This window comes from Cuculus canorus, chromosome 13 (assembly GCF_017976375.1).
Source record: "Cuculus canorus isolate bCucCan1 chromosome 13, bCucCan1.pri, whole genome shotgun sequence".
NCBI classification, from domain to species: domain Eukaryota; kingdom Metazoa; phylum Chordata; class Aves; order Cuculiformes; family Cuculidae; genus Cuculus; species Cuculus canorus.
This window is the reverse complement of record NC_071413.1, coordinates 7,177,886-7,196,884: the sequence shown is the minus strand read 5'-3', so window position 1 is coordinate 7,196,884 and position 18,999 is coordinate 7,177,886. Positions and strand designations below refer to the sequence as shown.

The 18,999-nt window shown below is 40.1% G+C and overlaps 1 protein-coding gene across 3 annotated transcripts in view; it reads left to right on the top strand.

The window, feature by feature from the left end:
* The window catches only part of LOC104059393 (hepatocyte nuclear factor 4-beta), a 45,571-nt gene that overhangs the window by 5,827 nt on the left and 20,745 nt on the right, over window positions 1-18,999 (top strand). The window contains exons 3-8 of one of the 3 annotated variants that reach the window (XM_054079034.1): window positions 1,175-1,301; window positions 6,933-7,371; window positions 11,009-11,266; window positions 12,452-12,618; window positions 13,519-13,760; window positions 14,293-16,494. In XM_054079034.1, coding sequence (XP_053935009.1) covers window positions 16,380-16,494 — 115 coding nt within the window. In that variant the 5' untranslated portion in view covers window positions 1,175-1,301; window positions 6,933-7,371; window positions 11,009-11,266; ... (1 more) ...; window positions 13,519-13,760; window positions 14,293-16,379. Of the gene's footprint in view, window positions 1-1,174; window positions 1,302-6,932; window positions 7,372-9,017; window positions 11,267-12,451; window positions 12,619-13,518; window positions 13,761-14,292; window positions 16,495-18,999 lie in introns of those variants that run through there. The other 2 variants (XM_054079035.1, XM_054079033.1) reach the window with 2 other exon arrangements.

Below are 18,999 nucleotides of genomic sequence, written 5' to 3'. Positions count from 1 at the left end.
AAGTAGAACTAAATTATCTCCAGCTGGCTCTTGCCTGGGGCACAGAAATAAGCAGATCCCTTAAAAAGAAGGAAAGATGAAGGCTGTGTTAATGAGGACCATAACAAAGCCTTTACCTCGGGTCACATTCTTTTTCCAGTCCTATCAAGTGGAGTCAATGACCATTTCTCAGCTCCCAACACTTGCCTGCTAGCCGCTCCACCAAAGCCAGATTTCCTTGCCAGTGAGGAGGACAGCCAGTGCCACCATCAGAGTGTCGGAGATATGACCTGCTTCTGCTTCCAGGGGTGTCTTGGTGTGAGTGACAAGCAGAGATCCCTTGAAGCTTGTGTTGTTCTTCATTAATTTAGCTGGTTTTTCGTGCTTAATTACATATTACACACTGAGAACTCACTACCAAGTGCTTCTGTCCTCACTGACCAGCATCATTGATTATGAGTCTTGAAATGTATGAAGAAAATGATAGGTAAACATTGGCCATTGTTGTATGCCAAACGTGTTTTAGAATAGCAAGATACAAACAAATTAAAAATCAGCCTGGATATTCAGAAACATTCACTGTGTCTTTCTAATCAATCCTTACGACAAAAGTGGTGCTGGAAGAAACAGGATTTCAGGCATGAACTGTGCCCTGTTTAGCGCTATGGCATGAAAGCTCGGTTCTCACATATATTGTCCTGATGCTATTATTAGTTTCAATTAACATCTGTAGGATCTTTGGAAAACCCTACTTGCTATATGAGCTTCTGTATATAAAATGCCTGTATTTACTGATAATTCACTTATGATTAGAGACCTTTCCCTTTTTCTTTGAATGCTTTGTGAACCTGAAAGGTCCAATCAGGTGTCACACTTTGGGACAAGAGATGTAGGAAAGGGTTTATTTTTGAGTGATGACCTGAGGAAGGCTAGGAAAGGCTTTGTAACTCTCCACAGAAGTGTAGAAAGATGCAGCTGTTTATAAAAGTGTTGTGCAGCACTTCGGTGCATATTGTTGGGCAAAGTGGAGATGGGTGTAATGAGGCATAGAAAACATAAATTCAGTTGTCCAGGATCATTGGGTAACTTATTATCCCTATGGAAAGATAGCAGGTGGATTAGTAACTGGGCTGCATCTGCAATAAACAATTAAAGGAAAACATCTGTTTCACATCATCCATTTCTCCTTTTCCAGGATACTCCTCCAGTTTGCCTTTCTAATATTGCAACCTAGAGACAAGTCACTTCTCTAATGAGGCTGTGCAAACATCATGTGTTCCTCTGTGGAAAGAAGTGGAGCTGGCCAGGAGCAATAGGGCACAGTAAGTAACATCCGGAAACATCTCTGGACACTCTTGTTTTATTTTCTATTAGATTCTGCCTTCTTCCAGGCCAAAATGTGTCTGTTTCCAGTGACTCGAGAACAGTCCTATTAGAGGTGCAGAAAATAAATCCCGGAGCAAGCTGTGCTAAACGACTCATAATATCTCTGCTGCCATCTTGAGTAAAAGGAAAGTCTGAGCATCAGTTCAAACTTTTCCTGTTTGATCAAGTTGCCTAAAGTGGATTTGGTTAAATTAGCCAGGCCAAACTGCTATCTGGTGTGCAATGTATGGTAAAGTCTTTGTTTGCACCAGGGATGGTTACTACGTTCAGCAGTGCTTGAGGGTATCCACGGTTGACGCTGAGTGTCCTTTTGCTTCTGAAAACTAATAGCAAATGAAATGTAAATGTTGCACTTTGCATGCCTTTTTTTTGTGCCTGCCTCATGCATTATTACAGGCATGGCTTCTTTGTACTTTGTATGGATTTAATTGGATTGGATTCTATTCAAAATTGTGATAAATCCAGAATAACCCTGCTTCAGGCAGGCCGGTTTCAATAGTGCTTGTGTAAATCTACACGTATATAGTTAAGAGAATGGTCTTCTCTTCCCCCCCAGAGTTTTCGTAATTTGTCACTGGGGTAAGCTAGCCAGTTTTATATATTATCTGATTGTTTATACATTATCAGGATGTATAGGGATCTGACTGATAACAGAACATACATAGACATAAAAATGATTTTTGAAGGTGCAGACTTCATGATTTAATTTATCCAACTTGGCTGAGCAAGCATTGCTTTCTCTGAAAGCCCCTTCTGATTGTTCTTACCAGGGATTTATTTCTTAGGCAGGGATTACACTAAATTTCTGTAAAATGGTTAAATACACTTCAGCAGAACTGTGGGGTTTAGCAGTGCGTATCAGTGTGTCATCTACTGTGCATACAACAAATGTTGGTTGGCTTCTTAATATCTTGAACTGCCCTCATCTATTAGTTATGCTAGTATACAACCGGAATAACTCCATTTGGTAAAGAAATGTCTCTTGCCTCCCTTATGACAAAAAAAAGGAATCACACTCTTTCTTTAATTCAAAGTACAATGAAATTATTGCTTGGCATGAAGTGCTCAAACAATATGAGAATTCTTTTTGCCTAATCTCTGTTTTACAGATTGAAATACAAATATTTCCAGTGAAATAAGAGTTTATTAAAGCAGGCTGTTGCCTAGGGAAATATGCCTTTTGGATGTGTTTCTATCAACTCTGCTGGGAAAAAAAAATGAATACAATTAGTATCGTATATTCTCTTAAGGACCAAAGTGGGTCAAAAAACTGTGTGCATAAACAGAATATTGCATTTATGGAGTGTAAATTGCTTAGTGTTGTCAGGCTGGTTATTCATGGGAGCCGAGGTAAGGTAGAAAGTCATAACTAGAAGCGGTACTGCAGGTGTTCTGGAGAAAGATGAGATGACTTATTTTATAAAAATTGGGAAAACAGAGTCCTAGAGTGACAGTTGTCTTCTTTTATATGTACCATCTATAAGCATCAATGACATTCTAGCCAAAATGGACTGATTTCAGCTGATGGTGATGGTGTTTAAGTTCACAGACATTCTCTTGACTGATTTAGCAACTCAGGTGTCGCTAAATAAACCCGAGTAATTGCCACAGTCTCTCTTCTTTCACATAAAGGAACCAGTATTGTGGATCAGCTCCTTGATGCCTCTTTAAATTAAAACAATTAGATACATGATTAAGCTCTCTCTCACACCGTGAGATCCAGATTTAAGTGCACCTCACAATGCAGCAGCAGCATCCAGTGGGACAGACATGCATTGGGACTGAGCAGACCTGGCCTCTGTTTTCGCTCTTTGTTTTCCTTCTTACCACTTGTCTACCTCATTTTTTATAGGCAGGGACCGTTTCTTACTGCATTTCTGAACAGCACCTGGTCTAGAAGCATCCATACCCTAAGTGCTGCTGGAATATAAATAAAAGCAATAAAGTGCCTTTTCCTTGTGCTAATATTTCATTGGTGTTTTTATGCAGAAATTTGGCCTGGAGCAAAGTGTAGTTGGCAGGCAACTTTTAACCGGGCAGGCCACACTGACCTATTTCAGCAAGGGACCACAGAATAACAAACCCGTGTTATGCTCTAAAAGGAACTGAAATCAGAAATGAAGCCTCGGTTTGAGAGTTCCTCCAGGATTTGAGGCTCGTTTCCCCCTTCTCCCCTGAAATATCTGGAGGAAAAAAAAAACCAACCAAACAAGAGGACAGAGATGAGGTTATTCCACAAGGCAGTGGAAAAATAGTTGTAGTACTGGGAGTTTGAGTGCATCACCTGGTATTACACTTTAGCTGTGGACCTCCAGATCATCCCATTAGTGCAGACGCTGCACCTTCTTCTCACTATACATGGGCTCCTGGAACTAATTCTTATTAGAACTGGCAAAGACCTTCCATTTGTCTTTCAATACTTTTTCTTCTGTTGTATTTTTCCTCCACGTTTTCAAAATTTTCCGTAATGTGAGGAGGCAGTGCAGGTTAGATAGAAAATCAAACAACAGATGTGACAGCTTGTCGCTGAGCTCGGCAGCACAGGGTAAACGCCAATGGGGCAACGGAGGGCTTCCCCCTTTCTGCTCTGGGCCAGCAGAGAAGCCAGGAGGCAAAACAAGGATGGGAAAGTTGACTTTTCTATCCCATGTGCATATATATATATATTTATATATATATATATAAAATATATATTCTTATGGTATATATTATACACAATATATATACACATTATACATTATATATAGTATACAACACTTACACACACATTATAAGCTAGTAGCTAATTCCCAAAACATTGCAAAATCCTAATTCTGTAACAGGTTATACATTCCATCTTTTCCATCTTGAAATATGTTGTAAATACCACTGCCACCTGTCTACTCACCCCATTTACAGCGGGTAAACCTGTGACGTTGCCTCTGTGAGACTGGTGGGATTTTCCCCTCAGGATGACTGTTGCACAAGCAGAACTACCAAGAACTGCTTGTCAGGTTAAGAAAGCACCAAAACTTTCTAGGAAATTTTTGTTAAAGTGGGTGAGTGATTGCAGAACTAAAGCTGGGGAGGGGGAAAAGAGGAAAACAGAAAAATGGATATTTTTATTGTTGTTGATTCCTGCTATTTACTGTTTAGCAACATGAACTGCGGCATTGATGGGGATATTTTCTGAAATATTGGCTGTGTTTGAGACATCATTTTTTTGTCCACCTGTTACACTTGGGCAAAGGCAAATGATCGTGCAATGATTCCTGATGGCTTTGGCATCAGGAAGGTTGCAGTTGGTCATTTTTGAGCCAGAGAACTGGCTGGAGGGTGGTGCAGGCTGTTCCATATTTCATTCAGTCTAAATCACTGTGGTCATATTCATTGCGATAATTAAAAAAAATCCTTTTCCAGATAGGTCTGTGAAGAACAGAGATGAGCTTTCTCTTTTATCGCACTCTTCTCACACTGCCTTCCAAAGCTATCGGATAAGTTACAGTAAATACATACTTCTGAACAGGCTTAAATCTCCAGGAAAGATCTTGTTTGTCAGGGACTTAGAAGTACACATCTAGAAATCAGATCCATGAGGTAATTTTGATAAAAATGAAGATTTTTGTGCAACTTGCCAGCTAGCGTGTCCCTTCAGATTAGATTTAGGCTAGATCCTAATACTTCTTGAATCAATATAGTCCCAACAATTCTGCTCTGCAAAACTCTCCTGATTTCAGTGTGGTTCCATAATAAAAGGACAAGATCAGTGTTCTCACTGGTCATATAAATTCGTATATGGCATAAAAATGCATATCAGATCTGTCCCTGAGACTGTGGATTTTACTACTCATTTGGTTTCAGAAAACTTGCTAAAAATCCTGCTTTGAGGGAATTTTGAGACTGGCTACTCATGAATGAAAAAAAAAAAGAGGACTGTGCTGTTTGCTGCTTAATTCCAATTTCTAAATGATCCATTTGATGTCACATACTGTTTAAGATAAGAAATTGGTCTAATGAAAGACAGATGTGAAAAATACAGCCATTATGATGGATATTAGGGAAACATACTTTTCCATGTGAGTGGTAAAGCCCGCAGCCACAAATACCTCTCCAGTCTGGTAGCCTCAAAAATGCGCTCACAAATATTATTCATCTCAGTAGTCTGCAAAGATTTATCAGGGGTTACAGCTTCCTAAAAACATCTGTGAAAGTAGGAGGTTTGTATATGCGTGTATTTGTCACTCAGTAAACAGTTACTTTCTTTTACTATACCCATTGGTCTAAGAGATCTGCAATTATGAGAAAGACAGTCTGGAAGAGACCGAAGTGTTCAAAAATGGATATTATGGGGAAAATATAGCCTTGTGTTTACAATAATTTCTCCAATTGAATGCCATGAAAAGCATCTTTCCAACATGTCACTATGTCTACTTACCACATTTTTGTGGGAGAATCTTTAACAATGGAAAATCTGTCTGAATTTGCCCCAAATACTTTTAAAACAGCTTCTTATTCTGGATGAGAAAGGCAGAATATACATCCACCTATAGATGAACGCAGTAATATTGAAACTCCAGGAGCTGAATGAAATGCACCTGGTATTTATTGATTTTGATGAACAGCCACTTCTTGGTTTATGGACACTGTTGAATCACTGTGTTATATCAGATTTCTTCATGGTCACTAAGGCTTTTTTAAGAGATTTGCCTATCAGAAATTAAAAGCAAAAAGGAAAAGGTAATGCAGGACTGGTAGCTTGTTAGAGATGATAGGTACATTGATATGTGTTAAAGGATGCGTGCATAAATGCGCCCCCCAACAAATACCAGCATTTCTTTCCTGCATTCACAGAGCCTGGAGTTCCACGGATGTTACTCAGAGCTTTGGGTTGTGAAGGAACCCCCGTATAATCTACTGAATGACAGTGCTGGATTAAATATTTGCTGATGATACTAATTTTCTCTCTTTCGGTGTTTAGCCAAGTTGGAGGGTTTATGCTGACTACTGCTGGGTGGGTGGCTGTGGAGCAGGGAGAGGCAGTGATTCCTAGGAACTACTAGGTTTTCTCCTCTGCTCCTTTAAACACAGATAAAACAGGGGCTGCTCCTGTGCTTTGGTTCTGTAGACTAAACTGACTTTTCTTATTGATTTTCTCACTTTTCTTTTTAGCTTATCCCTTTGACACTATCCATTAAACTCAGAGATATTATCCCTAAAGCCTCGTTAATTTTAATATCGTGGCCATTCTCATAATCCATATTTTTTTTAAAAAAAATCAGTATTTCTTTAGGTTTGTGTCTGTTTAATCTTTCCTCCCTTGCATAAAAGGATTTTTCTCCAGAACGCTCTACACGTTTGAAGATCTTTCTTCTTACATTTATGCTGAGCTCCAACATGATCTTTGTGTGTGTGCAAGAGCTGCAAGATCAGATGTTCAAATAGATAAGGAATTATTGCAGTTAAAGTGGACTTGACCTGTTTTTCGTTTTTCCTGGGTTTTTTTTGTTTGTTTTGTTTTGTTTTTTAAATGGTATTACTTGTGTCCTTTTTTTTTTTGTTTTTTTTCTATTCTTTATATTTGTACTTAGTGTACGTAGAAGACAACACTGAAAGGAGTAATTTGGAGGAACTCCACATTTGTCCTGAACTATTAATTGATCTGAAGAATGACAAAGTTAGAAAATCTAAGTGAGAAGAACAGAAACCAAAACTACCTAAGGAAAAGCTGCATGATTTCCCGGGTAGCACCTTGCTTTCAGCTCCTTTGTTTACTGTAGTACAGATGACAACTCAGAAGATCGCTGCCAAAGGTCAAGTCATTCTTGATGCTCCTCTGGAACTGAGCCAAAAATATATTGATGTTTATCTCATGTACCAAAAATATAATGTGAAGATAGAGTGGAATGGAATCAAAACCTTACCACTGGAAAAGGTGGATTTTCATGAAATTTGAATGCTAATGGTAGAAAAGCTGGATCTAGATTCTATCACAGAAATTGTAAAATATGAAAGAAGATCATGAAAAAGGTAAGTGCTTTTAGACCCACAACTTATCAGAAATGAGCCAAAATCTAAGTCTCGGGTTAATTTTTGGAAATGTGGCAGATTACGTTTTAAGATACATGAGACTTTGATAGAAAAAAAGCTTCTAAAAGGGTGTTTTCTATGACAGAAAAGGGCTAATAAAATAATAAGGGCACCCCCTAAAATAGAAAGAACAACAGCTATATAAAACACTCATCATGCTTTCAGTGTGAAGTGAGATTTTGCACTCCTAACCTCCCACATCATTGAATCTGGGTCTTGAATAGTGTTTCTGTTTTCTCGTTAGCTGAGCTAATGACAGATCGGAAGAAGTGTCAACATTGCAACCGAAAAAGCTCAAAGAGGCAGGAATGTCGTTAGCAGGGAAGATGGGAGTCATAGCAAATACTCTTTTCAGGGTTGGTTACTCCTGACTAATGGCACATCATTTTCAGCAAGAAAAGCCCAAACCTTTGCCTACAGGCAGCAGAGGGCTCTGGATGAGTCCCATGCCCACTCCAAACAGCTACTGAGGTAACGCTGCTCCCCTCTCCCTGGCTCCTCTCTCCTGTCCTGCTGTCAACCCTGGTTCAGGCTGGTGCATTTGTTTTAGTCAGAGGTTGATGTCACTCATGGCCAAGGAATCCAGCCTGATTCTTGATGGCTCTGTGTGTCATTGTCTCTGTTGGCAGGGGGAGTTACTCTGTGTGACTTCACCTTCTAAAAAAATTGCAGTTTGAGTCCGTCACCTATGCTTCCCATGTGCTCGGTTTCAAGAGACTGGCATCACTACGTAATTCATCCCTCATCCCTTGGAGACCTGTCTTGGTCTGAGATGAATCATCCTCTGGACTTAAGATGAAAGGAAAAAGCCTCACATTGTGCCAGGGGAGGTTTAGATTAACTATTAGGAAAATTTTTTTCACTGAAATAGTTGTCAAATGTTGGACTGAGCTTCTCAGGGAATTGGTTGAGTCACCATCCCTGGAGGTAGTTAAAAGATGTGTAGGTGTGGTACTTAGGGACACGGTTTAGTGGTGGACATGGCAGCATTAAGTTTATGGTTGATGATCTTAAAGGTCTTTTCTAACTGAAATGATTCTATGGTTCTATGACATGCCAAATTTTCTTTAGTGGCTGCAGAGATAGTGACGTTCCCAATTGAGATACGATGCCTTAGTCTGGAATGGTGAAAATCAAAGAGAAACAAGTTGCTTATTGTGATAGATGGTGATCTGGACCAGGTGGTCTGCTGCAACCTCGTATTTATCTGACTGGCATAAATTTGTACTGATGAGTGGGGAGCATCTCATTCCAAGGACAAGGAAGCGAGTGAGTGAGTGAGTGAGTGAGTGAGTGAAAGTCTGGGAGGTTGGGTACATTTTCTTTGATTTTCTTCATATGTTTTATTTCTCCTGATAGCATGCTCCGATGTATGTTTCACTTTCTGTTCAGTGTTAAATATATTGACAGTTTGGAGGAGTTTGGGCTGGGTTTGTCTAAGACCAAGAAGAGCTCAGCCCAAACTCTTGCAATTATGTGAGTCTGGATTTTCCTACGTAAGCCCAGCCTAGGAAAGATTCACATGGAAAAAAAGTCGATATCATCTTTGCAGGAAATAAGTGGAAACAGCATTTCTCTGCCAGAGAGTGAAACATTGCAAAAAGTCCGGCCTGTGAGACATTAAAATGAGTTCACTGAAACAAGTTAAATGTTAATTTTGGTGAGTGAGCTGGAGTTCCACAAGCTTTCATATGCTGATGGTATCAGATGTGATCTATTCTGAAATTCTTCTCTTTACAGACAAAGTATGTTCACCCAAATTTTTTGGGTTTTCTACCTGGGACATAATTTTCCGCTTAGTTATAGAAGGTAAAATAAAGCTGATTAAGACTTTTGAAAACTCAGCCACATACGCTGAGCAGAAAGAAAATTGCCAAGGTTCTCAAATTAAGAGTCAGAAGCTGGTATCATAACTGATGTTTGCAAACAAAAATAGGAACCAAAATGTTTTGAGTTTGTCCTTTCAGAACTTTCAATTTTGTTCTTTACTAAATATTTTAATTTCACTCCCTTCTTCCTCGATGTTCAAAATTCAGTTACAAATGAGAAGTCATTTTGAAATCAACATGTATTCTTTTTTCCCAAAATAGTATTTAATGAAGTTTGTTCCTTCTTTTTTTTCATAAATATTTCAAGTTGATCAGCTGACCTCTTTCAAGAAACAAAAAGTCCTCTGAAATATCCCCAAGGAATATTCACTGACAGAGGTATTTGTTGATGTGAGGAAAAATATGCTGTTTTAAAAATATTGCAGGCATTTCTTCTCTCTGAGAACCTAACTCTTGTTTATGGAAAACAAAGAAGAGAAATTCAAATTGGTGCATGCAGGCACCAGGTATTCACTATAAAGCCATATTTGCCAGTGAGGAACAGGTTTGTAAAGGGCATCACACTCCAGGAGACCCCATGGAGATCGGGAAATGAAGTTTTATTCAGATTTTACTCAAGAGTCCAAAAGAGGGGATTTATTTCTAAAACACCAGTGACTAAAACACTAGTGGCTGTAGCCAAGAATGAAAGCTGCATGAACTCAGAAAAAACAAGCCATCAGGTTGAGCTTTTTTCATCAGAAGAATGTAAAACCTCTTTAGATTGATTCCCCAATTCCACTTCAGGTTTCATCTATGCTAAACAGTGACATCAGTGAAATAACTGAGAATTTAATGAATTAACCATTCTGAAGTCACTGCTGGCAAAAAGGTCTTTGTGTGATTGGTGTTGGACAATTTGTGAAGACCAGAATCTGTCATTCAAACCTGGTAGAAAAAGGTTTTTTGGTGTTTGGTTTTATTTTTTTTGGTTTTGTTTTATTGGTTTTTTTAAAAAAAAATCATTCTAAAGAGAATTTTCCAGAATAGAGATTGAAGCTTGCTTAGGTTCCTGTTTTCCCCCAAGGGTTATTATTGAAGACTGAATCTAAATGATCTAAAAGCAAAATGAGTAAATTTTAAAATAATATTTTTGGCAGAAGTAAAGTGAAATCAAGAAAGGAGAAAAGAGGTTAAAGTCCTGATCTTTTGCTTTTCTCCATCCTCTTGTGTGACAGGTGATGTTATTCTTGTCTATTAAGTGACTGTCCATCTTTTCATGTCCATCATGGGGGCTTGAAGAAGACTGTACAGTCAACACCACCCCTGCTGGAGACACTGTCAAGTCACTACAGAGAAAAGCCAATGTCCTTACTTGGATTTTGTTCCCCACCTCAGGGTGTGGCTCATGACTACTCCAGAAATCTGGAATGTCCTGAACAACCCCAGATTTGGTGGGTTTGGAATCTAAAGGGTCTCTGTCATACCTGGAATTCTTTGAGGCACAGCTACTGAAGGATGGGTTTTCAGCAGGGGGTGAAACAAACATTAATGCCAAACTACCACCAAGCCAAATCCAAGATGCATTGAGGGTGTCGGTTAACTGTTTTTGAGGGAAGCACATTGTTTCTTGGTCTGTAGACATTAGCTTTAACTGGAGTACTATTAGCTGGGAGTGGAGGAGCCTTCTGGAGACTGTAGAGAAAGAAGGGTGTAAAACTGGATCCAGATCTCATTTCTCCTTCCTTGTTCACATACCTCTGTCACAGCACTGGAAGAAATAAATTGTTCACCTTCGATGTCACCAATGTGGTGATTGCCTCCGTTGGCTTTCCACCTGTTCAGAGAGTGGATGAGGCTGGAACCGATGGTGGCTCCTATGGCTGGAGCCCAGCACCACAGGATGCCGAATGTTAGCCTTAAACGTCATCAGCATCATCCATGATGAATCCCATGACCTTCAGTATGGGCTGCTGTGCAATCGACACTCCTGACAGGGACCTGCACGACTGCTTTCTGCACATACAGTGAGTTTAAAACACTTTAATTAATTGGCCTGATGCTTTTTGAAAAAATAGAAAGATACTACCCAAGAAATGTCTTAAACTATTTTTTTTAAATGAATAATCACTAAACAGACAAAATATTTTTAGGAGATAACAGCTGGACCAACAAGCAGCCCATCGCCATACTGCGAAAGTCACAGCGCTGTGCGAATGTAACAGTCACTGTAATAAGAAATACTATGTAAAGAGAATTTTTCTGCTAACTGTGTCACAAATATAACTGAGTGTTATATACTACAAGAAACTGCATCCAAGAAAGAAGGAACATCTGGTCTAGAAAAATTTATTATGTCTTCTGTTGTAATTATATGTTAATTATATGATTCCACGCTGCTTATAATCTCAGAAGAATGCTGTTTCTAATTATACACTACTGGGAAAAAAAGTCTTGCTGGCTTCTGTCTTTCAGTTATTGCTTTTATCCAGGCATCTTCTTCTCAAGTACGTAATTTTATGTCTACTGTTTCTTCTGGTACCTGAGAACTACCTGAACTTTGGTGAATTTATGCTCACTAGTCCCTGCAAGTTCAGGAAAAGGTACAATTATTACTGAATTTCAGATGAAGAGAATCTTCAAAACGGGGGTAGGGTTTTTAAAAGTGCTTCTAAGAATAAAAGAAGAAAATTACTGTGCAAAAAATACAGTTAGTAGCTTAAGTCTGCCTCTTCATTTTGCATAGCAGTAAGTCTTTTGTTAAGCTTTCATGTCTTAGAGACCTTTCTCTATATTAGAGATTAGCATAGAATTAATTTCCTTTAAAAACCAGCCTCCAGAGATCGATGTGCAGTTGCCATAGCTTGCAAAAGTCTTCTCCCACCACTCACCTCACCAAAGCAATGTTGCTTCTGATGGCTTCCTTGCAGTATTTTGTGTTCTCTCTTAATTAATCAGAGAGTTCTTATCTTTTCTGCCCTTCAGCTTGTCTGACAGACATTCCTAAAAGCATCCAAGTTTCTAGGAATAAGTATACTGTCTTATTGGGACCATGTGTTCCTCAGAGCCTACCCTCTGTCCTCTCTGCAGTGCATGTTAGAAACCACATTGATTCATTCCCAAAGCCCTATCTCTGAACATCCATACTGTTTTTATTAACCATAACTCTGTTTTTCTTCCCTCTCTTCTCCCCTTTCTCCTGTACCCTCTAGCTATATCCAGCCTTGCTGAGTCAAAAAAAGGAATAAATGGAGAACATCTTAAAAAGAGGCTTGTGTCCATATGGAGGAGGATTGATGTCAATTTGCAAACTGAGAAGACTGTGTTATACCAGTCAGTTTTGTCTTTGGTTATGTGCACACCTCAGATGCCTGTGCAGGTGAGTCAATGCCCAAGCACCAAGGAAAGGACAGACACCCTCCTGTCCTGTCCCCTTTGCTGGGAAACCAGCAAGGTGTTCTGCACAAATCACAGTTCTCTCTGCACACAGTGCATTGTGGTCAACTCACCTACACAAGCATCAGTTCCGCAGCCCAGAGGGGATGCTCTTTAACAGAAGATTTTTCCTTCTTGCGAGACTGCTTGCTAAGACCTGGGGGCAGGGAGGGGGGGCACATAGCAACCCCAAGGTGAATATAGGATGCTGTTGTCAATGGGGTTTCTGATGTGACCCACAGCTGAGTGGCTGCTCCCTCCTCACGGCCAGAGCAGCGGTCTGGGTATCTGTGCTAAGCACACACTGCCCACACACGCTCGTCCTCCTCTGGGTAAGAAAAGGAAGCAATAGGCAACTGCATATGGTCTTCTGCTTTCCTCGTCCATTCTGGTGAAAGCTCTTTGAGTCCACAGATCTACCAAACCATATTGGCATTACCTTTACCTGTGGTCAGCGCTTGGTTTATGCAAGGAACTGAGCAGCTCCGTCTTTTCTCTGCACGAAGAAAAAGTTAAAAAAACAGGTGGTGGAGAAAGCTGAGAGCCTGTCTTGGGTCTCAGCAGGTCTTCTCTCGCCCCATAAGCTAGGAGTTTCTTCCAGAACCTCATGCATTCAGTGTAGTGGTCTTTGTTTGACTTGATTGGCTCTTCTCAGCACTGGCACTTTTCAGGGAGTGCCAGAGCTCTGGCACAAACCCCAGAGACACACTCAGGTTATAACTGAAATAGCCCCTCAAGAGCTGCTTTGTCTGTGCCCAGTGGGGAGCTCAAATCCTGGGAAGAATGTTTCAGTGGAGAGCTGTTGACCAACCCCACAAATCTGTACTTTCACATCTTTCCTTAGTGTTGCCTTGATCCGTGAAGGATTTGAGATTTCTCCTGTCCCCAAAGTGCCTCTTGCGTGCTCGTCATATATTTCACCAGAGACTGACTAAGGCTGATAGACATCCTGTGGACACCCTGGTTGATGCCAGTGAGAAGAGTAAAGAGGCTGCAGGCTTGCTGTTCTTCGAGGTGATGCCAAAGATCTGACAGCAAAATACAAGCACTCTTCTACCCGTCACTAGCCTGTTTCCCTCATCAAAGGTAGCTTTCCAAATGCAAGTTTATATGTCTAACACTTGTTTGAGGTAAACTGGAGAGATATCTCTCCCTACCTCCCCAACTAGTCTGCTCTGTCAGGTTAAATCGTTGTAAGGTAATGAAGAAACCAGCTAGAGATTTTTCTAGATCTCAGTAGGGACAAGTGTCAGGTTTGTTGTGGTAATGAACAGTGTTGAGTAGATGTGAGGGCACCTCAATGAGCTGCATTTCTCTTGATGTTCATAAAATTCAGTCCTAGCCTTGAATAATAGATCACAGTCAAATTGCAGCTCTGAGTCAGAAAGTGATTTAAGAAAGCAGGGAAAGGAAAAAGAAGAAACTATTCAGCCTGTAGCAAAGTTTTGGTACTCCTCAGGGCTACTTTTGTGCTGTGGTCGTTTAGACCACCGACACCACCTTCTATAACAAGTCATTTCTGATAATCAATGTGAATGTGATGTTGAAATCTGGTCTGGAACAATTAATTTGCTCTCTAATCTTTTCCTCATTCTCAATACCCTTTTCTCATTCCCAGGATGAAAAAAATGTCCAAGCACATCCTCACCGCAGAGCTGTCTTTGGAAATAAGCCTTAAGCCTCACTTTGGACTGAGAAATTGAGAATGTTGAGGGTTCTCTAAAGCCAATGCCTGTTGATATAAAGGCAAAGCGCCAACTGCCTTCTCTCCCAAAAGCATGGTGAATACCAATATGACTGTTTTAGCAGTGAGAAACCTGTACAACCCCTCTCTGGACCTACAGGAACCTGAGATAGTCTTAGCTGTGATAGTAGCAGAGTGCTGACAAACAGGCAGGATTGTGCCAATAGATCAGTTCAAAAAAAAATGTGCCAGATTAATAGGCATAATCAAAACTGACATTGAGTAAGAGGCAAGAACGACTAATCAGATGCTAACTTAGCTGATGCTGGCACTACTGAAAGCCTGGGGGCATAGTCCAAGGATGAAAACATAACATCTTATCTAACCAAGGCGTCACTAGTTACAACGTGTTCTTAAAAAAGGAAAGAAGGAAAAAAAAAATATCTATGGCACGTAAAATTATTTTATGTCCCAGAAATGATAAGAAAATAAAGGTAAGTCTTCTTGCAACCAGTCTTTATAGGGGAGAGGCTTATGTAGCGTTAACGCACTGTATTGTCCACTCTAAGCCTCTAGGATATGGAAAAATCAGTTTTAAAAGAAGGTAAATGGGGTTGGAATCAAAATGGGTATACTTGAGACAATTCAAAACTCAGTTTTGGTGTATTTCTTGCTATTTGGAGTTTGCTAGGATACATGGGACCGCCCTTCTCCTTGGATCAGTAAGAGTTCAGGCAGTCTGGCAATCAATCCTCTTTTGGCCAAGGCTCCTTTTCTGGCAAGATATCTCCCTGTTTCTCAAGACTCTTCTTTTACTCCAGATTCAACAGGATGTAGAACTGGATGTCACAGAACAGCTCGTGGAAAGGAAAGGCCCTCTCACACAAAACGTCACTGGAGGGGGAACTGTAATGTCAGGGAAGTCATCTGAAAGATGAAACCAGGAATAAACCAAGTGCTTTAAGTTGTATCGGTTTGGTGAAAGTCATGGGTGTGTTATATTTCCAGACTTTTGCAGTACAGCTCATGAGTGTTAACAGGGGAAAACTTCTGTGCAAAATTCGGTAAATTAAAAAACCACCACAGTCCTGTGGGGAATAACAGGAATTGTGTTTCCATAATATGGGCCTTTCCCAGAAAAGACAGGCATGGGTCAGCGTGAAATGCAACACCACAAATCTGCAAGAGAGACTGTCTGGTTCCTTCCAGTCTTTTCCATTTTCATCATTTGCTATCACTTAAAAACTTCTGCCCTTAAAACTTGCAACCACAATTGAGCTTTTCCACAATGACAGCTTTGAACATTGAGGCTGCCTGGATTCAGGAGAGAGAAGATGCAGGTGAAAGGGATGGTGGGTGGTTGATGGAAGAACTCCCCTCCCCTCTGTCTATGGACCAGGGTGGAACCATGTCTCATTTTCCCCCTCCAGTAGTAATTCAAGGTGTAATCCAGTATGCAACACTGTTAGTGTTTCATGGAAACATCTCAGATTCTAAATGCCGACCTGTCTTGACAGCCTTCAGCCCATGATGGCCCTGACTCATTGTCTTCACTAAATTTAAATGACATCATTTGGTCTTCTCCCAAGGGTTGGTAGCTGAGCTAGGTGACATTGGCCTGGTTGTTTTTTTGATGTGACAACCGCTTTGCCCTGGAAGAGCAGCGCATGTGTGCGAATGCCTCTCTGCAGCCCTTCTCAAAATGTTTGCACAGGAGCAGCCATAAACCGGGCTGTGTTGACCCGAAAATGTAATCCAAGTCGTTTGAATCTAGGCCTTATCTACATCATATCATCAGGACCCAGAGAGCACAGATGTACCCCGGGATGGGAGGGGACTGTGTGCATGAGAAGGAATGGTTCCGTCCCTTCTGTCCTGGCACTGGGAGGGGACTGTGGGCAGAGCTGGGTAATGATTTGTCATCGCAAGGGCTGGGGTGTCTCTCTCTGCAGAGGGAACCTTGGCCGTGATTGACAGCAGGGCTGGTTTTTTGCTGCTTCCTTTGCCGTTGACGAGTAATAATGAAGCTTTGTCAGTCCATCATGGACATGGATATGCCAGATTATGTTGACTCCTTGGACTCCTCTTACACCATGCTGGAATTTGACAACCTTCGGGTGCTCCCAAGTAACACCGGTGAGATTTCTGTTTGCTTTCTCTTCAATAGACTCCACTACCTTTGTTATAAAGCTGAACACCTAGGAAAGGCGGCTGGGAGGTGTGGGGCAAAGGGTGGAAGGGGTAATATTTAAGCAGCTGACCTGTCAACTTCTGTTGCATCTGCTGTTATATTTGGGATGAAATGGGACCCCTTCACTTGCGTGTCCCATTTTGAGTTATTCTTTTCCCTGGTGGGCTGAGCTTCACATCCTGAAGAACCCACAAGGTAGTGCAAAAATTGGTGGAGCTCTTGATGGCACAACATACTTTCGTCCCTCCGTGTGACTTATGATAAGAGTTATTACTACTATTTCTTCCTTAAAAACATGTTTTTCTTTTCCATATATGACTTTATATTTAATCCTTGGGGAAAAAATGCTGTTTGCTTCATTATTCAGACAATACATAAAGTGGCAAATTTAACTTGTTCCTATGTACTTAGATTGAGGAGCACTATCCAAATTCTTTCATGTCCTACATTTTTTGTTCTGGCTACTAAGGTAGTCTCAAAGTCTTTACAGCACACAAAGAACTTGGCTGCAAGGTGTAAGTTTTCATGCGCAAAGACTTCCGCTTTATTCACAGAAATAAACGTATTGCGTGATACGTAGGTTTTGAGCAGTCAAAAGTCCTCTAACGTAAAGTTAGTTTCTGTGAAAATAACTGTTCACTGCATGAAAAATAAAGCACATTTTAGTCATATAGCATAAACCAATCACATAACTGAATGAAAGCCCAATGTTAGCAATGCTCTGAGAGTTTTGGCAGCGTTTCATTTAATTTTGTCAGGGAGATTAGCGAAATTAAGATGGGATTTTTCAGTCTCTCATGTTTGCCTATTAGCTGCCTCACCAAAACAAATCAGAGTTTCAGTAGGGTTATCACCTACAATATAAAATGATTGGACTGATTATTGTGGGACATGAGGAGATGCCAGGAGACAAGGAAACTTAAAATACCCAAAGAAATTTGAATTTAAAGTTGACTTCAAAAAAGCTCTGGTTTTCGCTATATAAAAGATTTCCAATATATTTTTTTTTGCCAGCTCCAGATTGACTGGATCTTATTTCTTATTATTGTAGAAAGGTTTCCTCCTGCCATCTTGCTCCAGTTATGTTATTTGACACAGGTGTTTCTCTTTGTCACTTGCTGCTGAATGACAAGATATTTTTTACTTTTCAGAGTGGTACAAATTTGCTCAAAATTCAGTGTAATTTTGTAGATTAACTACCGAAACTCTTTGGGGTTCTTTGTTGTTTCATGCAGTGGAACTGACAGGTTGAGTTTTTTTCTGAAGTTTATCTAGATCGGTGTTGTGTTATTTGTTTAGCTGTTAATGAGTAACCGGTTCTCTTAGGAACTAGCTGTTTTGAAATTAGCTTGTTTATCTTGGGTAAGTGTCCTCTTCTACAGTTTGTAAAAATAACTTCAAAAAAGGCCTGAAATGTCCATGCATGGAAATACATTGCTAACCAGCAGAGTTCAGTTCCCATAGGTAACCCAAAATAACAGGTCACTCCTTTACTCTGGAGTTTCAGAAATATTGTTGAAGTTGTTAGAATCAAGTTAATCCTGTTTTAGGTATTTAAAAAATATACCGGGTTGTTTTAAGGTGTATCTTTCCCATTATGCAAGATTATTCTGTATTATTTCCCCTACTAAATGTAATAGGGTTTTTGCCCTCTATATAAACACAATCAGGAAGGAGTGCAATATTTATTTTAACGGATTCAGGACCGTATCTTACTCTCTGAAAAATTTTTAAAGTGAAAGTTGGGATATTTTCAAATAAGATCATACTTTCTTATGTGTCCTTTTTTTGAATATTATCTCATCAACCTGTTGGGTTGATTAATGATGTGGAGCACTTCTGGTGCTAAACCTTCTGCTCCAGGAAGCTGCAAACATTTTGAGATTTGCAGAGATATCTATTTTGGATTTTCTACCTTTAAGTAGCCCATAATTTGCCACGTATTTTGAGACTAATTCAAAATAAAGAATAGAACCCACTATGGGAGTGGAAGAGGAGTATTAAAATTTGTCTGGTTTTAGTAGAAAGAATGGCAAAAGGGAATGAACAGAAATGAATGCTCCTTTCCTTTATAAAATATGTGTTGTAACTGCAGAAACTTTCCCATTTGGTAGAAACTTTTTTCCTTTAGCTTGGCTGGCATTACAAGCCATATTCTCACTCGTTTTTTATGTGCTGTTAATACCCATTTCCTCATGCTCTTGTCAGAGTTGTCATTTTGCTTAAAATATGAAGCATTATTGAAATATTACGCTAATTCTTTAGTCTAGTGTCAGCAAACACTTTCTCCCACGGTGGTGCTCATTTTCCCATCTCAGCACTCAATGCTGATCCTTGGGACTTTGGCACAACATTGGTGAAACCCTGTTCCCAGCCTCGCTGGAGTGTGACGCATGGTCTGAAAACCATGAAAAAGCCACCAAAGGTATATTAACAGTGCCTGACTGTCC